The sequence below is a fragment of the Procambarus clarkii genome, chromosome 17, assembly GCF_040958095.1.
Source record: "Procambarus clarkii isolate CNS0578487 chromosome 17, FALCON_Pclarkii_2.0, whole genome shotgun sequence".
NCBI lineage: Eukaryota > Metazoa > Arthropoda > Malacostraca > Decapoda > Cambaridae > Procambarus > Procambarus clarkii.
In genome coordinates this window covers 44222447-44243655 of record NC_091166.1, presented here as the reverse complement: position 1 = coordinate 44243655, position 21209 = coordinate 44222447, and the positions used below count along the sequence as shown (strand labels likewise).

The 21209-nt window shown below is 48.6% G+C and overlaps 1 protein-coding gene across 1 annotated transcript; it reads right to left on the bottom strand.

Moving 5' to 3' along the window:
• Positions 1 to 1774: 1774 nt before the first annotated feature.
• Positions 1775 to 21209, bottom strand: LOC138365682 (uncharacterized). Its single transcript, XM_069326174.1, has 3 exons — positions 21153 to 21209; positions 7300 to 8550; positions 1775 to 1798 (listed from the first exon to the last, which is right to left on the bottom strand). Exons 1-3 carry the CDS (start codon positions 21207 to 21209, stop codon positions 1775 to 1777), a joined length of 1332 nt encoding a protein of 443 aa, XP_069182275.1.

Below are 21209 nucleotides of genomic sequence, written 5' to 3'. Positions count from 1 at the left end.
GGAAAACATACTTCAATATATTTATGCTACAATTCACAAATACATAGGAATTCATATACATTCTTAATACATAGGAATTCATATACATTCTTAATACATAGGAATTCATATACATTCTTAATACATAGGAATTCATATACATTCTTAATACATAGACACCAGGGGGGCCCAGGATTCACGCAACATTCACGCTACCATTTGCGAAACCTTTACATCACGTAACAACCCCTCGCGGCTTGGTTTACGGTTATTAAACAGTTTACGCGCTGGTAAACTCCACAACCCAAGGTAATTATTGGTATAAACAACCCCGTAGTGCTTTAGGGCTGATACGCACTTTAATAAGTGTAAACAAAGGCAAGATGTACAGGTTTCGCAAGTGCTTGTCGAATTGCGGCCTTATGTAAGGCCCGTGACAACTGGGACCAAAACGTCCAGTGTTCGATACATATAAATATACGAGAAGTTTAGAAATTAAATAGTAAATTCTGTTTAAATTCTAAATTCTGTTTTCATAGTTTAGATTCTATGTAGTTTAGATTCTATATAGAATCTGGGGAGCTGCCTCGTATGGGCCAATAGGCCTTCTGCAGTTACCTTTGTTCTTATGTTCTTATGTTCTTATAGTCTACATTTCCACTAAACAATGATAGGTGTTCTAGCTTCTATCCACCACTACCTACTTTGTTAAATCCTACCCCTTCCCCTCACCCCCTTACCTCTCCCCCCCCAACTCTCTACCCATCCCCTCCTTCCCCCCTCTACTCCTCCCCTCACCCCCTCACCCCAGATCATTGTTGTGTTGTTGTACATGCAGTTTTTTGCAACAATTGTGACTTAACGAGGAAGTCTTCAACCTCCCTTTGTCTGATATGTGTTATATGACTGGAACACAAAGTCTATATAACAATGTGAGTCATTCCTTTATAGGACAGTGTGAATCATTCCTCTATAACACAGTGTGAGTCATTCCTTTATATCACAACACGAATCATTTCTCTATACTACAGCGTGTCATTCTATTATAAAACGTCTGTCATTCTTGTATAGTACAGTGCGTCATTCCTCTATAGTATAGTATGTCATTCCTCTCCAGTACAGCGTGTCATTCCTCTATTGTCACCTTGTCCTTAGGGAGGAAATTCGCTCATGTAAATGGACTGAGAACAACTGCATAACTTAGGTTACACCAAAGAGTTACAGAGGCACTGCGGGCTCACCATAGCCCGTGCTACTTGGAACTTTTTGTTCCAGGTAGCGAATCTTAAACAACAACAACAACAACAAAAGAGTTACATCAAGTCTACACCATAAAATAAACAAAAAAAACACGTGTGGGGTTTTATCGTATGTTATTATGTCTGTGTGAAGGCATTACTCTTATTTATAACTTCATAACTAATGCTGTTATGTGCTCTCTATCCATGAATATCAATCCAGGATGTCAGTCAATCTTCGGCTATCTAAAGAGTCTATCGAAACTGATGCTGATAAGGTTACTTTAGGTTCTGCAAGGTTAGGTTAGGCTTGGTTGTGTTAATATGATAATATGGAATTCGAAAACTATTTCAATGTACCCGAGAATTCCATTTACAGAACACTAAATTCTTAAAAAAAATTTCAGCATATATTTTTTTATATATTAAACCAACTATTTATAATCACATAAACATATAATTTGAGAATACTCTCTGTTTAGGACAGTGGTTCACTTGTCAGTTTACATGTAGACTATTAGTGGAACCGTAGTATGCTTTCAGACCATCACAAATACCTAGATAACTATCCAGTTGATGGTCTGAAAAAGAAAACAAATATCAGATAACATTATCAAGACAATCGACTTGAGAATGGTCCAGGACGGACCGAAACGTCGTCGTCCCTTCACTTTCTAGTGTGTGGTCTGGTCCTCATATCTTCAGCCTCGTTATTGTGACTCATCGTCTGCAACTGGTCGGGGACCAGGAGGCCTGGTCGAGGACCGGGCCGCGGGGACGCTAAGCCCCGAAACCATCTCAAGGTAACTATCCAAGTGCTCTGAAGAGAGGTGTGATTTTCGTGGTAATGCATTTGCTTTGAAGACAGGATTTTTCAGGATACAGTTTGTCATTCCCTTATAGTACGCTCAGCCACTTGGGCTGGTCGGTAGAGCGACGATCTCGCTTCATGCAGGTCGGCGTTCAATTCCCGACCGTCCAAGTGTTTGGGCACCACTCCTTCCCTCCCCCGTCCCATCCCAAAATCCTTATCCTGACCCCTTCCCAGTGCTATATAGTCATAATAATTTGGCACTTTCCCCCCTGATAGTTCCCTTCCCTTATAGTACGATATGTGTCATGATCATGATTAACACTAATCCCTCACCCAATCCGTTACCCATATCCTTCACTCCATCCTTTCACCCCCATGCACCTCATGCCTTTCTCCCATACATCACCCGATCATCATGCACCCCCATGTCTTAAATCACACAGCAATAACGTCATACCGTGACAGTTAGACGTCGAAATTTGACGTTTAATGAGGCGATAAATGGGAGCAGGTAGCCCCATTGCCTCCCCCCCATCTTTCCATACTCATGGGGTCTGCCTACCCCCCCCCCCCATCTGCTCATGGGGGACTGCCTCTCCCTCTGTCATATTCAAATTCGTCCTCTCACATTGATACATTAATTCCTCTGTCTATACTCCCAACTTTATTATTATTTTTCTTTTTATCTGTCTCTCCTCCCGGACGGTAGAGCGACGGTATCGCTTCATGCAGGTCGGCGTTCAATCCCCAACCATCCAAGTGGTTGGGTACCATCCCTTTTCCTCCCCCCCCCCCCCCAGTCCCATCTCAAATCCTTATCCTGACCCCTTCCCAGTGCAAAATAGTCGTCATGGCTAGGCGCTTTCCCTTGATATTTCCCTCCCTTCTCTCTCTCTCTCTCTCTCTCTCTCTCTCTCTCTCTCTCTCTCTCTCTCTCTCTCTCTCTCTCTCTACCCAAATATTAGCATGTCCTCCGAGGTATTTATGCTGGACAGGGCGACGGGGGTTCACCCCTATTAATCAAGGCCGCCCACGTATGTATATACGGCAGAACTCCGCCACAAATATCCATAGTCTCTTTTTGGGGGGTTCGAGGTTGGGGGAGAGGGGGGCGGGGGATAGATGGTGGGGGAGAGGTTAGAGGGGTTGAGGAGTGGGGGGGGGGGATGGCTAGTGGCATACAGTAGGTTGCCATGCAGGAGTGCCAGAGTGGGATGCCAAATTGGGAGTTGCACTCTTAGGTGTCATGTAGGTCTCTCATGAAGCGGTTGTCTTGCACCAGAGTGCCTGCTAGAGTGCCAGGCACCAGAGTGCCTGCTAGAGTGCCAGGCACCATAGTACCTGCTAGAGTGCCACTCACCAGAGCGCCTACTACAGTGCCACACACCAGAGCACCTACCAGAGTGCCACACACCAGAGCACCTACCAGAGTGCCAGGCACCAGAGCACCTACTAGAGTGCCACGCACCAGAGCGCCTACCAGAGTGCCAGGCACCAGAACACCTGCTAGAGTGCCAGGCACCAGACCACCTACTAGAGTGCCAGTCACCAGACCACCTACGAGAGTGCCAGGCACCAGAGCGCCTGCGCAGAAATCATTTCAGCCAAGACCCTCCTCCCCCCCCCCCTCCCCACCTTCCTTACCGGGCCACCTCCTTATAGCATGTTAATAAAGAATTAATACATACAGGTAATTGTCTCCAGGTGAGCTGGGAGGTATTTTAGCTGTGCCCCGCGGGGCTCCTCAACCTGGACGCGAGGCTATGTACGCGCCCTCCGTCAACCAACATAAATACCAACCAATTATTCGTAATTACGATACCAGGAATACCCATAAAAAAAGAGTAGCGCATTGAACGCACGGACGAATGTGCCGATGCGCACGCATGAAGGACGGTGGAGGTATACCTGAGACGCATGGAAAGGAAACGGCATTTCATTTTATGAAACCATCGTTCCATGGTCACATCAAATGCGTTTGCACAGATCGTGTATGCAACATGTGAAGGATTCTCCCCCTTCCGCCTGTGTGTGTGTGGGGGAGGGGGGGTCCCTTTGAGGGGACACATGTGAGGGGACACAAGAGAGGGGACACATGGTAAGAGGAGCCAGCTCCTCCTCACCCCGAGCCCAGGGACGCACCGTGTATACACCAAGAACAGCTTACACAGCTTGCCAAGGTAGAGACAAAAACCGCCGAGATTAGCGGTGTTAGGTAAATCAATAGGGTAAGGGGGGTGTGGGGGGTCGAGGTGGGGCGGAGAGAAGGGGAGGGAGGGGGGGCTCGGAGGGTAGGGGGGTGCGCCTGACACCTTGGGTCAACAAGGGGGCAGAGTGGGGTGGGGTGGGGTGGGGTGAGGCGGGGCATGGATCAGGGTGTGGGGCAGGGCAGGGCATGCGGGGGTTGGCGGGATATACTTGCCTATAAGGGGCAACCGTTTAGGCCGAGTACTGGCTGTGGGGAGGTGTTGGCTGTAGGGGAGGTGCTGGCTGTGGGGGAGGTGCTGGCTGTGGGGAGGAGGTGCTGGCTGTGGGGGAGGAGGTGCTGGCTGTGGGGGAGGTGCTGGCTGTGGGGGAGGTGCTGGCTGTGGGGGAGGTGCTGGCTGTGGGGGAGGTGCTGGCTGTGGGGGAGGTGCTGGCTGTGGGGGAGGTGCTGGCTGTGGGGGAGGTGCTGGCTGTGGGGGAGGTGCTGGCTGTGGGGGAGGTGCTGGCTGTGGGGGAGGTGCTGGCTGTGGGGGAGGTGCTGGCTGTGGGGGAGGTGCTGGCTGTAGGGAGGTGCTGGCTGTAGGGAGGAGGTGCTGGCTGTGGGGAGGTGCTGGCTGTGGGGGAGGTGCTGGCTGTGGGGGAGGTGCTGGCTGTAGGGAGGTGCTGGCTGTGGGGAGGAGGTGCTGGCTGTAGGGAGGTGCTGGCTGTGGGGAGGAGGTGCTGGCTGTAGGGAGGTGCTGGCTGTGGGGGAGGTGCTGGCTGTGGGGAGGAGGTGCTGGCTGTGGGGGAGGTGCTGGCTGTGGGGGAGGTGCTGGCTGTAGGGAGGTGCTGGCTGTGGGGGAGGTGCTGGCTGTGGGGGAGGTGCTGGCTGTAGGGAGGTGCTGGCTGTGGGGGAGGTGCTGGCTGTGGGGGAGGTGCTGGCTGTAGGGAGGTGCTGGCTGTGGGGAGGTGCTGGCTGTGGGGGAGGTGCTGGCAGTGGGGGAGGTGCTGGCTGTAGGGAGGTGCTGGCTGTGGGGGAGGTGCTGGCTGTGGGGAGGAGGTGCTGGCTGTGGGGGAGGTGCTGGCTGTGGGGAGGAGGTGCTGGCAGTGGGGGAGGTGCTGGCTGTGGGGGAGGTGCTGGCTGTGGGGAGGAGGTGCTGGCTGTGGGGGAGGTGCTGGCAGTGGGGGAGGTGCTGGCTGTGGGGGAGGTGCTGGCTATGGGGGAGGTGCTGGCTGTGGGGGAGGTGCTGGCTGTGGGGGAGGTGCTGGCTGTGGGGGAGGTGCTGGCTGTGGGGGAGGTGCTGGCAGTGGGGGAGGTGCCTCTGGAACAGGGTGAAGCAGGGAACAACGAGTATTAGTAACGAGAGAGAGAGGGGAGTAGATAGTACAGATGAGAAGGAGAGGGAAAAGTTCAGCCGAGAGGGAGAGGGGAGACACGGAACAAGTGGCAGGACGATAATGAGGGTAAAGAAGAGGAAAAGCAAGAGAGGGGACGATTGAAAACAACAACAGAATACACAGAGGCGACAAGAAGGACGGGTTATGAGGGGGAGTGGACGGGTTATGAGGGGAAAGAGACAGGATGAGGGGAGAGGACAGTAGACGGGAAATGGGGAGGGAGAACATGAGACAGAACAGCAAGAGATGAGGATAAAGGAAAGTAAATGTGGAAAAGGAGGGTGGAGGGAAAAGGAAAAAACGTGAAATGAGGGGAAACAGGTTAGAAAGGAGAAAAAGGAGACAATTGAAGAGAATAGAATGAAAGGCATGAGAGAGGAAGTAAATAAATAAGTATGAAGCGACAGGCGGTTGTAAACAACACCCTTAACAGAACAATAACAATCACCACCTGACTGGGAGCCACCACCTGGGGTCACCACCTGACTGGGAGCCACCACCTGGGGTCACCACCTGACTGGGAGCCACCACCTGTGGTCACCACCTGACTGGGAGCCACCACCTGTGGTCACCATCTGACTGGGAGCCACCACCTGTGGTCACCATCTGACTGGGAGCCACCACCTGTGGTCACCACCTGACTGCGAGCCACCACCTGTGGTCACCATCTGACTGGGAGCCACCACCTGTGGTCACCATCTGACTGGGAGCCACCACCTGGGGTCACCATCTGTCTGAAGGTCAGGATAGGTCGCCACCTGCGTCACAAACTGAGTGGGAGAATCATGACTCGTGTCACTAGATGACTGGAAGTCACTTGGAAGTCACTACGTCACCTCCCGTCACACACTCTCTTCGCTCCAGCTGTGACATCACCGGACACACCCATGGCGTGACAGCATGGGTTACCTAACGGGACGTCACCACCCGCCCCACTCCCCCATACATCACGGTAACGACAGCCTGTCACTCCCATAATGCCTTGAAACACGGTCACCCATCACAGTCTTCAGCCTCGAAGCCTTAATACACTTTGCGCTAATCCCCTCCGCTATTCCTGCGCTTATCTCATTAAAACCCCCAGGCATCTTATAGCCGGTCAAGGCTAACTTATAGCCGGTCAAGGCTAACTTATAGCCGGTCAAGGCTAACGTATAGCTGGTCAAGGCTAACTTATAGCTGGTCAAGGCTTCCTTATATATCTCTGGTGATCTGGTTGTGTGTAGAAATGGCATTGATAGGGGCCCCTTACTGTTCGTTCCTTATCAGGCACCTTAACAACCACGCTGTTATCGTGATATCTGTGGGGGCTGACATAGTCCCCAGGTAGGTATGTGAAGTCACAGACGATATTCGTCCATAGCTTGACGTCGGAACAGTGGAGCAAGTTGGGGGGTGTTCTTGTAGAGCAAGTTGGGGGGTGTTCTTGTAGAGCAAGTTGGGGGGTGTTCTTGTAGAGCAAGTTGGGGGGTGTTCTTGTAGAGCAAGTTGGGGGTGTTCTTGTAGAGCAAGTTGGGGGGTGTTCTTGTAGAGCAAGTTGGGGGTGTTCTTGTAAAGCAAGTTGGGGGGTGTTCTTGTAGAGCAAGTTGGGGGTGTTCTTGTAGAGCAAGTTGGGGGTGTTCTTGTAGAGCAAGTTGCGGGTGTTCTTGTAGAGCAAGTTGCGGGTGTTCTTGTAGAGCAAGTTGCGGGTGTTCTTGTAGAGCAAGTTGGGGGGTGTTCTTGTAGAGCAAGTTGGGGGGTGTTCTTGTAGAGCAAGTTGGGGGTGTTCTTGTAGAGCAAGTTGGGGGTGTTCTTGTAAAGCAAGTTGGGGGGTGTTCTTGTAGAGCAAGTTGGGGGGTGTTCTTGTAGAGCAAGTTGGGGGTGTTCTTGTAGAGCAAGTTGCGGGTGTTCTTGTAGAGCAAGTTGCGGGTGTTCTTGTAGAGCAAGTTGCGGGTGTTCTTGTAGAGCAAGTTGCGGGTGTTCTTGTAGAGCAAGTTGCGGGTGTTCTTGTAGAGCAAGTTGCGGGTGTTCTTGTAGAGCAAGTTGCGGGTGTTCTTGTAGAGCAAGTTGGGGGGTGTTCTTGTAGAGCAAGTTGGGGGGTGTTCTTGTAGAGCAAGTTGGGGGGTGTTCTTGTAGAGCAAGTTGGGGGGTGTTCTTGTAGAGCAAGTTGGGGGTGTTCTTGTAGAGCAAGTTGGGGGTGTTCTTGTAGAGCAAGTTGGGGTGTTCTTGTAGAGCAAGTTGGGGGGTGTTCTTGTAGAGCAAGTTGGGGGTGTTCTTGTAGAGCAAGTTGCGGGTGTTCTTGTAGAGCAAGTTGGGGGTGTTCTTGTAGAGCAAGTTGGGGGTGTTCTTGTAGAGCAAGTTGGGGGTGTTCTTGTAGAGCAAGTTGGGGGTGTTCTTGTAGAGCAAGTTGGGGGTGTTCTTGTAGAGCAAGTTGGGGGTGTTCTTGTAGAGCAAGTTGCGGGTGTTCTTGTAGAGCAAGTTGCGGGTGTTCTTGTAGAGCAAGTTGCGGGTGTTCTTGTAGAGCAAGTTGGGGGGTGTTCTTGTAGAGCAAGTTGGGGGGTGTTCTTGTAGAGCAAGTTGGGGGGTGTTCTTGTAGAGCAAGTTGGGGGTGTTCTTGTAGAGCAAGTTGGGGGTGTTCTTGTAGAGCAAGTTGGGGTGTTCTTGTAGAGCAAGTTGGGGGTGTTCTTGTAGAGCAAGTTGGGGGTGTTCTTGTAGAGCAAGTTGGGGTGTTCTTGTAGAGCAAGTTGGGGGTGTTCTTGTAGAGCAAGTTGGGGGTGTTCTTGTAGAGCAAGTTGGGGGGTGTTCTTGTAGAGCAAGTTGGGGGGTGTTCTTGTAGAGCAAGTTGGGGGTGTTCTTGTAGAGCAAGTTGGGGGTGTTCTTGTAGAGCAAGTTGGGGGTGTTCTTGTAGAGCAAGTTGGGGGTGTTCTTGTAGAGCAAGAAGACCACCACCAGCTCCCTCTACAGTTGTATACAATCCACCATTCTCAAGACCAATGTGCACTACCTGGCACCCCGACCCACCCCATCATAGGAACGTGGAATGAAGTCCAGAAGGCACGTCGGCTCAGGCTTCACCCTTGACAATGTTGACAAGCTCAAGGACACGCATCTCTTAGCGTCAGGTCGTATACAAGTGTAAAAATGACCTTCTGGAGCGAGAAGTTTTCACGTCAGGTGATAGGGTAATTTGAACTCAGGTGGCCGTAGTGGGCAGGGACGTCATCGTTGGCATACTGGGGTTCCGGTTTGGCTTTCACAAAGTGAAACTTTCACATAGTGAAACTTTCACATAGTGAAACTTTCACATAGTGAAACTTTCACATAGTGAAACTTTCACATAGTGAAACTTTCACATAGTGAAACTTTAACATAGTGAAACTTTCACATAGTGAAACTTTCACATAGTGAAACTTTCACATAGTGAAACTTTCACATAGTGAAACTTTCACATAGTGAAACATAGTATTCACTTGGGACGAGTGAATATTTAGGTAGTTATGGTGGGTTGTTCTACTTCCGTGTGTAAGGGTTCAATGATTTGTAGCGTTCTTACATTTTGGGGCCCCAAGATGTACTGCCTGATAGCGGAGTGGACAGCGCTTCGGATTCGAAGTCCTGAGGATCGATCCTCGGTGGAAGCGGAGACAAATGGGCAAAATGTTTCTTTCACCCTTAACCTCTGTTACCTAGCAGTAAATAGGTACCTGAAAGTTAGACAGCTGCTACGGGCTGCTTCCTGGTGGGGGGGAGGAGGGGGGGTTGTAACAAAAAGGAGGCCTGGTCGAGGACCGGGCCGCGAGGACACTAAGCCCCCGAAATCATCTCAAGATAACCATCTCAAGATAACCCACGTCGCCAAGGCCACACGACAACACTCTTCTTTCAATTTGCAACTCCGTAACAAAATGCAACTGTTTTACCTAATCAGAAACGGACGTACCCAAACAGCCCACCTAACCCCATCAAATCCGGAGCACAGTAAACATCAATTTAAATCATATTTCTTACCAATACGCCGCATTTCAACCAATTTGTAACGAATTGGTTGATTTCGTTGTCGTAAACACCGCAGGGTCCTCCGCCACCACCTCCTCCCTCAGGAGGGGGTCGACCAACTCTACATCCTTGGCGATGTCCTCAGGCAAAATGGGTTTCCTTCCTGTTTCTTGTTACTGACCGATGACCATTGTGCCACCACCCTCCTGGAGGAGGCGAGGGATAAAGGGCACTCTGGAGGGGCAAGGCGGTCGAAGGTAATCCACGGCAAGCAACTCGTTCGCTATTGTTCCTGCAGGAGGAGCAATTGCAGGCGACGACGTGGGAGAAAAATCCCATTTTGGGGCATTTATTCTCTTGGGGGCCGCCACTCCTGCCGGCGGAGTGGCTGGTCGCCGAGATCTGAATTATCCGGGAGTGTATAATAACCGGATGATAAGAGGGTTCACTCTGACCAGAGGCACTCCTAAACAGGTTCACGACCACTTAGGAGGGTTCCGGTCCACCTATAAGGCTTCCTGGCAGCCTCTCTCTCTCTCTCTCTCTCTCTCTCTCTCTCTCTCTCTCTCTCTCTCTCTCTCTCTCTCTCTCTCTCGCTCTCTCTCTCGCTCTCTCTCTCGCTCTCTCTCTCTCTCTCTCTCTCTCTCTCTCTCTCTCTCTCTCTCTCTCTCTCTCTCTCTCTCTCTCTCTCTCTCTCTCTCTCACTCTCGCGCTCTCTCTCTCTCTCTCTCTCTCTCTCTCTCTCTCTCGCTCTCTCACTCTCGCTCTCTCACTCTCGCTCTCTCACTCTCGCTCTCTCACTCTCGCTCTCTCTCTCACTCTCGCTCTCTCACTCTCGCTCTCTCTCTCTCTCTCTCTCTCCCTCTCTCTCCCTCTCTCTCTCTCCCTCCCTCTCTCTCTCTCTCTCTTATACTCCCTATTCAGTCATCTTTTCATTCCTCTCTCAATTACATTTTATTTTTAACATGAGATTCATCACCTCAACTGAGAAGTGGTCACTACCACAAGTGAGAAGGGACCCTTAAAATAATACATTCACCAATTTCAATGTTACAGCCAGTTTTACAGCATGGTATTTCCCACCAAGTCACAGGAGTATCCTATTAATTCAGTCAAGTCCAAATAGGAAATAGGCTCCGCCCTAGAACCTCTCTCATTCCCATGAACAAAATAGCCACCATATATATGAGCAAAATAAGTACACGACTGAACGACAATATTGAGAAATTTGCAGATAATGCAAAAACGGGTAAAATAATGCAAAAAAAAAAAAAACGAAATAAATTCAGAAGTGTCGATATCACTTCAAGACGATTTAACGAAGCTTTTAATATGTTAAAAGCGATTGATAGACGCTAACAAATGAAGGATTTTCAGGATTGGTAAGTACCCAGGGAGCCGGTCGGCCGAGCGGACCGACTTACTGGGGTTCTGAACACGCTGGACTTGTGATCCTGTGGTCCCGGGTTCGATCCCGGGCGCCGGCGAGAAACAATGGGCAGAGTTTTTTCCACCCAATGCCCCCTGTTACCTAGCAGTAAAATAGGTATCTGGGTGTTAGTCAGCTGTCACGGGCTGCTTCCTAGGGGTGGAGGCCTGGTCGAGGACCGGGCCGCGGGGACACTAAAGCCCCGAAATCATCTCAATCAATCATCAGATAACCCAGATATCAGCTGATCAATGTTGATATTCCCAAATCTGAATGAGATGAAACTCGCGGAGTTGTCATTAGTTACATTACATTATACTCACGGAGACTCACTCACGGAAACTCACGGAGTTGTCATTACATCTCCATCGAGAACGTTCCCTTCAGAAGCCCGATGTTGACAACGTCTTCAGGGGGAACGTTACCTCCAGAAACTCGATGTTGACAACGTCTTCAGGGGGAACGTTACCTCCAGAAACTCGATGTTGACAACGTCTTCAGGGGGAACGTTCCCTTCAGAAGCCCGATGTTGACAACGTCTTCAGGGGGAACGTTCCCTTCAGAAGCCCGATGTTGACAACGTCTTCAGGGGGAACGTTACCTCCAGAAACTCGATGTTGAGAACGTCTCGAGCGGGAACGTTACCTCCAGAAGCCCGATGTTGACAACGTCTTCAGGGGGAACGTTCCCTTCAGAAGCCCGATGTTGACAACGTCTTCAGCGGGAACGTTACCTCCAGAAACTCGATGTTGAGAACGTCTCCAGCGGGAACGTTCCCTCCAGAAGCCCAAAACCACCTTCAAACTTTAATCATTCAAATTTATTTTTTTAATCACATTTTTGTGAACAGAAACCTTAGATAACCAACATGTTTTACTTTACATTTATAATACAAACAAGGTTCTAGACTTTATTGCTCCTTACCCTCCTAATTTTTAACCGCTTTACTAATAAACCAAATAAAAAAAAAAATTAATCCATCAATTATTGAACCCATTCAAATAAAAATAAGAACATAATCAGCGATAATGAAACTATATATTAATAAAAATACTAAAAAAAATCAAGATGAAAAAAAAAAGTTTTCAGGGACATTTAAATCATGAAACAAACAGAACATTCCTCTTGGCAGGAGGGTTGAGAAGTAATATCGGAGCTCTGGTGTTGGCAACGCCGGGACCAACTTTGGGACATCCCTGGTATTGGGATGTGATCGGCGGCCCTTTGATGCCTCTGATACACTCTCTGGCGATTAAATGGAGTCCTTTTAGCAAGTCTTAAAACTCTTCTGAAAGGGGTTCGTTCACGTCTCAAACTGTTTCTTTATTTTTGTTTGGGATGGGTTTTGTGTGTGAGAGAGAGAGTGAGAGAGAGAGAGAGAGAGAGAGAGAGAGAGAGAGAGAGAGAGAGAGAGAGAGAGAGAGAGAGAGAGAGAGAGAGAGAGAGAGAGAGAGAGAGAGAGGAGGGAAACTTCATAACTTCCACACATCAATTACATTCGTACACCAAAGACTTGATGGAGTTCCTTGCCTCTATACCACAAGATGAGGTACCCAGCGGTGCCTGGGTCTCTCTCTCTCTCTCTCTCTCTCTCTCTCTCTCTCTCTCTCTCTCTCTCTCTCAGAATATCATCTATCTATGGACAGCTGAAAATGTATGGAAAAAATCTGGAAAATAAAATCCATTTCAGGCTTCAAAGGATTCGCCGGGAGTCGGAATGGGAGCCAACTCTGAGCAGCTTATGACGGTCCCCTACCATCCATGTGTCATCTTGAAAAGTTAGTGAGGACTGATTGGGCCGACCACGTCCAGATGTCCGACCTGTACCCCTGACCATTCACCCTGCAAAGTTCGGTGAGGCTAGCCCCGTGTCCCTGGCCACCAACCATGGACAGGCAAGACATTATCTATGTCTAAGACATTATTGTCTTATCTATGTAACAGAGAAGAGACATACAAAGAAACAAGTAATTATCAAAAGACGGCGCCAAGCAGAGGAAGACTATGACGCGAGAAAGAGTCAGAGAGAGAGAGACAGAGGCAGAGAGAGACAGAGAGCAACAGACAGACGCACAGACCAAAACACCCACCCCAAACGCTTCCGTTTCCCCCCACCCAACGACACTCGCCAATAAAGCGACTATCAACCTCTCTTAACCCTATCGTCAAAACTTTTCAAACACTCCAACTCTCCTCAAACCCTCCCGCCAATCCTCTTACGCCATTGATTCCAATTATCAAGAGATTCAATCTACGGTTTGGTGTATCTCCGTCTCCCGATAGAGGTTCTCAGACGTCGTGTTCCTGGCGGCCCCTTACACACTCTCAGTCTTCCTCCCTCTTATCCTTGTCGTTCACTGTCTTCACTCTTTGTGGGAGAGGTTACATGCTCATTTGAAGCCATCTGATTGGACGCTTTCTGCCTTTATCTGAAGTTTATATATACTGGAGAGAGAGAGAGAGAGAGAGAGAGAGAGAGAGAGAGAGAGAGAGAGAGAGAGAGAGAGAGAGAGAGAGAGAGAGAGAGAGAGAGAGAGGTTATCAAAAGAAAGCTTTAGATCTATTTGAAAACATTGCAACATTAAAGGGATATGAGGACAAGGCGGTGGGATGTGAGGACAGGGAGCTGGGATATGATGAGAAGGTGCTGGGATATGATGAGAAGGTGCTGGGATATGATGAGAAGGTGCTGGGATATGATGAGAAGGTGCTGGGATATGATGAGAAGGAGCTGGGATATGATGAGAAGGTGCTGGGATATGATGACAAGGTGCTGGGATATGATGACAAGGTGCTGGGATATGATGACAAGGTGCTGGGATATGATGACAAGGTGCTGGGATATGATGAGAAGGTGCTGGGATATGATGACAAGGTGCTGGGATATGATGACAAGGTGCTGGGATATGATGACAAGGTGCTGGGATATGATGAGAAGGTGCTGGGATATGATGAGAAGGTGCTGGGATATGATGACAAGGTGCTGGGATATGATGACAAGGTGCTGGCATATGATGACAAGGTGCTGGGATATGAGGACGGGATGCGTGAATGGAGCCTGCAGCCATTTAAGGTCATCGGGGGAATCGAACGGCGACCCGGCTAGAAGCGAGCGAGGGCGCGTCGCTCTAGCGACATGTCCAAGTGTTCTTAACGTAAATATCCTCGACCTTTACAAGTTCCATCATCTTGTACGATAGATTTAATTCACTCTTTGCACGATGCCATTAAATCCTCTGTGTCCCCACCCTTTTTCGTATTTAGCAAGAGTCTATACATCTCTCTATATATATGCTATAAATCAACCCGAAATACTGTTATCTTCCGGCAGAACCACCTTAAGTTATCCTGGCGCTTTTGAGTCGGTTACGCGTGATATAAACGATTTAAAACATCAGGTATAATTAAGCTATCACTGTACTAACACTCTCGCTCACCCATAATGTCATGATAGTTCATCATCCAGAGTCCTTCTCCTCCTGTGTTTGTCAGTCAATACAGTCCCAGCACATCCCTACGCGTGTCAGAGGTGATTGTGGGCACAGAACACATCCTTACACGAGTCAGAGGTGATTGTGGGCACAGAACACATCCTTACGCGTGTCAGAGGTGATTGTAGGCACAGAGCACATCCCTACACGTGTCAGAAGTGATTGTAGGCACAGAACACATCCCTACACGTGTCAGAGGTGATTGTGGGCACAGAACACATCCCTACACGTGTCAGAGGTGATTGTGGGCACAGAACACATCCCTACACGTGTCAGAGGTGATTGTAGGCACAGAACACATCCCTACATGGCGCCAGAAATTATTGTTGGCATAGAGCACAATAACTATGGTTATTGAGCACAATATTGAGCACAATAACTATGGTTATTGAGCACAATATTGAGCACAATAACTATGGTTATTGAGCACAATATTGAGCACAATAACTATGGCCAACAACATTTAAACTGGTGTTAAACTCTACGGGCTTTGGGTTGCATATTTCATATCTACTGACTTCATGAATCGGGGGTGGGTGTGGAGGCCGTTTTCTCTTCCACGGGGGCATAGGGGCAGACTGTATGAGTCTCCCCATAAGATTACCTATCACCATAGAAAGTTGAGAGAGGGTAACTTTATAATTACTCTCTCACAACTATAAATGGAGGGTATATAGTTAACTTTAACTAACAGGGATATTAAAGCTTCTATTCCTCAATCATCATCAACTCCCCAACTATACCCTCTTCCACCACCCACTACCACAACCACCTCCCCCCCCCCATTCCACAACCACCTCACCCCTCCCTCAATAACACATCTCACTTTTCCATTCCATAACTATCAATTATCTGTCACGTACTTGCTCTTACATCAGCAGTCCGTCATCCCCTATCACCAGTCTGTCACCTTCCCATCACTCTCCCATCGCTGTCCTGTCACCCTCCATCACATTCCCATCCATTTCCCAACACCCTTCCATCACCCCTTACCAAAATTTTCCATCGCCATACATTTATTTAAGCTTTTCCCTTAATAGCCCTTCTATTACCTTCCCTTCCCTTAATTCCTTTCTCATCACCTCTCCCTTCCGGAGCAACACCTGCCCCCTTCCCTTCACACACCATCACTTTATACCATTCCACCCATAATCGTTTTCCCCCCCCTTCACCTCTCCCTCTCACATAAACCATTCCATCAGTTTTCCCTTCCATACCAACCATCCCCATCCCCTCTACCATACTACCATCCCATCACCTCTACCATACTACCATCCCCATCACCTTTTCCACCCAGATAAACCATCCCATCACCTTTCCCCTAAAATCATCCCTCTCATCAGTTCGACCTCTCACACCCCACCTCTTCTCCCCTCTCCCTACCCCCCCCCCCCATTAATAACATAGTGAGGAGGGGGGAAGGGGTTGGGGGATGGGGAGGAAGGGGGGGGGAAGGGGGAGGGGCAAGTTCTTCAACCGGTTTTTCCCTAATTTCACAAGTAATTATTGATGACCTCCGCTGGAGCGTTGATTAAACCTAATGGTTCATGGTTTCCAGATCCCCACACACCTGCCTAACCCCCCCCCCCATCTGCTCCTCCACACCTGCCTAACCCCCCCCCCCCAACAAACCTGCATCAAAAATCCCATCCATTTCCCATCACCTTTCCATCACTATAGGCTTACCAAACCTGCTCACCAAACCCGTTCAACACATTTTCTCCACACCTGTAGCATTGTTAAAAGTGCAACTTGAGAAAACAAAAGCATCAGGAATACGAAAGTCCTATTGAACAGAACACAAAAGTAACGTCTGGAACACAAAAGTAATATACTACTGTAGTGCAGCATCACAACTATATCACCAGCAGAGGCGTACTAGCAGGAACTACAGCAGCAGCAGCACAACAGTACCACCAGCAGCAGCAGCACAACAGTACCACCACCAGCAGCAGTAGCAGCAGCAGCAGCTACAGCAGGAAGGACAGGGCCCCCAGCACAACCTAAGGGCCAATCACCAACATTTTACACTCTCCACCGAGCTATAAACTCTCCTAGCCTCATGTCACTCTTCTCATTCTTCCTCCTCCTCATCTCCTGGGTATTACATCTACTCTACGTTTTATATATATGTTTCTTTTTTTATACCCTATAATACAGCCTTCCGTATATTCCTCCAGATGCATTCAGAGCTTCCAACGGAATATCGCAAGTTTGTGTAAGAATCTCTAATTGTGTTCCTGGGAGATTGCAGATTAATTTTCCCGCCAGAGGGATCAGCTGGACCCACAATGCCTAGCGTGCAGGTAGGCCCAAGAGACAAAGGCGCCAGTCACACCCTCGTCCTCTCCAATATTTGACCACCAATAGCCCCCATGGCGAGCCTCGTCCCCAGTAATTTTAAGAGTTTCACTGCCGACGAAATAATATCCTTTTAGCAAGCCTTAGGCTGGAATAGTCCTCTCTCCATCCCCTATACTCCGCGGCCCCCTCGTATCCTTCTGTCCCTTTGGATCAGCTGTTCCCACAATCCCTTGCGGTCAAGGTAGCCCCCAGAGGACGCGGGGCCAATCACTCCCTGCCGGCGGCCAATATTTGACCACCAGCGCTGGCTATAAAGTCGGCAAGGGTCACCCAGCGTCTATAAACCACAGATACACACTAATGGAACACGGACCGACTCACCCACACCACCCTCTACACAAACACCACAACAGCCCATCCTATGACTCTCTCTCTCTCTCTCTCTCTCTCTCGCTCGCTCGCTCGCTCTCTCGCTCGCTCGCTCTCTCTCTCTCTCGCTCGCTCTCTCTCTCGCTCGCTCGCTCTCTCTCTCGCTCGCTCGCTCTCTCGCTCGCTCTCTCTCTCGCTCGCTCTCTCTCTTGCTCTCTCTCTCTCCCTCTCAGTCTCTCTGCTATTGCAACATGTTTATATGTCTATTTTTTCTCTTTCACTCGCTCACTTACCGTCTTACTTGCTTATTCCCTCTTACTCTTTGTCTCTCACATTCTCTATGCCACTCTCTTGCACTCTCACGCCCACGCTTTTGAGTCATTCAACTCTACGGAAACAAGTTATCACATTTAACTTAATCACTCACCAGAACGTTGTCCTATTTACAACATAGAAAACTTTCTTTAATAACATCATCATACTGCGAATATTAGCCTTAATTTCCTTAATTAGCCTTAATTAGATCTTAATTTCTTTCCCAGATAGACCAACATCAGCATTTGTTAGACCCCTAACAATAAACTAATAAATGTTCCATACTTTATAACAAAAATATCAGCAAAAAAGGCCTTTTCCAAAACTATAACTGAAACAACCCGAGGTTCATAAATCTATCCTGGGTGGGGGTTGGGAGGGGAGGAAGGGTTTAACCACCGTCATACGGGGCAATATATGGGTTCAAAACACGAGCAATGACCTACCTGAACGCGATTAAAAGGAGATTAAAAAGTTTATGCAAGAAATCTGAAGATGAAATACGGCAGCCGTAACTTAAAATAGATAATAATGGTGTCCACATCATACACAAAGGTTCTTAAATTCACCTAAAAAAAATACAGCACAATACAGGTTCATAAGGGACCAATACAACATACTGTATCTGCCATGTATTAAGCTCTCCAAGATACACAGAGAAATCTATACGTGTTTGATATATTGTTGATGCTTGGTGTATGCATCTATGTATATGGTTTATATCAGCGATTTAGTTATTGTGGTGTCATTAAGCAGGGATTAATGACAGACATTAATATATAATGAAACACGCCCTATACAGTACAGATATAAGGTAATCCCCCCATATAATAACAGACACTATCCCCTACAGACACGATAATCTTATATAACCAAATGACACGCTGTATGCCTTAATACCACCTATGGCCGCCATATATATATATATATATATATATATATATATATATATATATATATATATATATATGTGTGTGTGTGTGTGTGTGTGTGTGTGTGTGTGTGTGTGTGTGTGTGTGTGTGTGTGTGTGTGTGTGTGCACGTGTTTGAGTGCATGCGTGTATAAAATAGCTATTTTTGCTATTTTTGATAGCACAAATAGTTGCTATCTATTAACTACGACAATACTTGTGACGCATTTCTAAACGCCACACAATCGTGTTGAGGAATTTGAGCATTAATACTTTCGTGTTGCATTAATACATCAATACAACGGCTTACGAAAGTCTTGTTATACTCTCCTCACAACGTTGCTCGTCTACCAGGACGTGATGACGCAAGATACGGACGCAAATCGATCACGCTAAATCTGCAGTGAACGTAATTATTTCAGTAAATTGACGAAAAAGGGAGATTTTGTTGAGTTTGGGTCTACTGTATACTAGGGAATAAATCTACTGTACACTACATTACGAGTCTATTGTTCACTACTGTATAGATCTATTGCACACAAAACAGTTTGCCATCACGAGTTAATATTCTACCCTTATAATCTACCATGACCCTCAACTCGACAGTATGTTAGCCCTCTATAATCTACCATGACCCTCAACTCGACAGTATCTTACCCCCCTATTATCTACCATGACCCTCAACTCGACAGTATGTTACCCTCTATAATCTACCATGACCCTCAACTCGACAGTATGTTACCCTCTATAATCTACCATGACCCTACTCGACAGTATGTTACCCCCTATAATCTACCATGACCCTCAACTCGACAGTATCTTACCCCCTATAATCTACCATAACCCTCAACTCGACAGTATGTTACCCCCTATAATCTACCATGAACCCCACTCGACAGTATGTTACCCCCTATAATCTACCATGACCCTCAACTCGACAGTATCTTACCCCCTATAATCTACCATAACCCTCAACTCGACAGTATGTTACCCCCTATAATCTACCATGACCCTCAATTCGACAGTATGTTACCCCCTATAATCTACCATGACCCTCAACTCGACAGTATGTTACCCCCTATAATCGACCATGAACCCCACTCGATAGTATGTTACCCCCCTATAATCTACCATGAACCCCACTCGACAGTATGTTACCCCCTATAATCTACCATGACCCTCAACTCGACAGTATCTTACCCCCTATAATCTACCATGACCCTCAACTCGACAGTATCTTACCCCTATAATCTACCATGAATCCAACATCTACCTTATCTTCCCTCCTTCTACTCTTCCCAGAACGTCCGTATTGTAAAGGACTGGTAATAATCTCTTCCACCACAGCCAACACTTCGTCCGTAGCTGTTCAGATCTCCCCTACGCCCTTGTAAATCCCTTAGTAATCTCCTGGTCCGGTGCCGGCTCTACACCCCGTATGTGTGGCACCCCTGTGTATGGCACTCCCGTATGTGGCACCCCTGTGTGTGGCACCCTGTGTATGTGGCACCTCTGTATATAGCACCCCTGTGTGTGGCACCCTGTGTATGTGGCACCTCTGTATATGGCACTGCCTGTGTGTGGCACCCCTGTGTGTGGCACCTCTGTATATGGCACTGCCTGTGTGTGGCACCCCTGTGTGTGAGAGTGAGTTGTGTCATGATAGAGTGAACTAAGAAATATGTAAGAACTTACACAATCGTCCTATCAGTTAACAGATTAGCTTTTGTAATTGTCAATATTACTATAAGCTTTAGCTGCCATGATGGGTTTAGTTCCTTCCCATGGTACACTAGAGGGTAGCTGGAACACAAGAGGGGGGGAGCTGGAACACAAGAGGGGTAGCTGGAACACAAGAGGGGGTAGCTGGAACACAAGAGGGGGAGCTGGAACACAAGAGGGGTAGCTGGAACACAAGAGGGGGTAGCTGGAACACAAGAGGGGGTAGCTGGAACACAAGAGGGGTAGCTGGAACACAAGAGGGGTAGCTGGAACACAAGAGGGGTAGCTGGAACACAAGAGGGGGGAGCTGGAACACAAGAGGGGGGAGCTGGAACACAAGAGGGGGGAGCTGGAACACAAGAGGGGGAGCTGGAACACAAGAGGGGGGAGCTGGAACACAAGAGGGGGTAGCTGGAACACAAGAGGCGGTAGCTGGAACACAAGAGGGGTAGCTGGAACACAAGAGGGGGGAGCTGGAACACAAGAGGGGGGAGCTGGAACACAAGAGGGGGGAGCTGGAACACAAGAGGGGGGAGCTGGAACACAAGAGGGGGAGCTGGAACACAAGAGGGGGAGCTGGAACACAAGAGGGGGGAGCTGGAACACAAGAGGGGGGAGCTGGAACACAAGACGGGGGAGCTGGAACACAAGAGGGGGGAGCTGGAACACAAGAGGGGGGAGCTGGAACACAAGAGGGGGGAGCTGGAACACAAGAGGGGGGAGCTGGAACACAAGAGGGGGTAGCTGGAACACAAGAGGGGGTAGCTGGAACACAAGAGGGGGTAGCTGGAACACAAGAGGGGTAGCTGGAACACAAGAGGGGGGAGCTGGAACACAAGAGGGGGGAGCTGGAACACAAGAGGGGGGAGCTGGAACACAAGAGGGGGAGCTGGAACACAAGAGGGGGTAGCTGGAACACAAGAGGGGGTAGCTGGAACACAAGAGGGGGTAGCTGGAACACAAGAGGGGGAGCTGGAACACAAGAGGGAGAAGAACTGGAACACAGGACAATTTTGTTCTCACCAATAAGCAAACGAGTCCACCTATGGCCGCCAACAGCCTCCTTGATCCAAATCCCAT

What these genes read in the sequence shown, in the direction of transcription:
- LOC138365682 (XM_069326174.1), bottom strand. Translation starts at nt 21,209, where the DNA reads ATGGGATTTGGATCAAGGAGGCTGTTGGCGGCCATAGGTGGACTCGTT. An exon ending in GTGGACTCGTTTGCTTATTG is followed by an intron (nt 8,551 to 21,152) that starts GTGAGAACAAAA and finishes ATACAACTGTAG; the next exon opens with AGGGAGCTGGTGGTGGTCTT. An exon ending in CTTGCTCTACAAGAACACCC is followed by an intron (nt 1,799 to 7,299) that starts GCAACTTGCTCT and finishes TTTCTTTTTCAG; the next exon opens with ACCATCAACTGGATAGTTAT.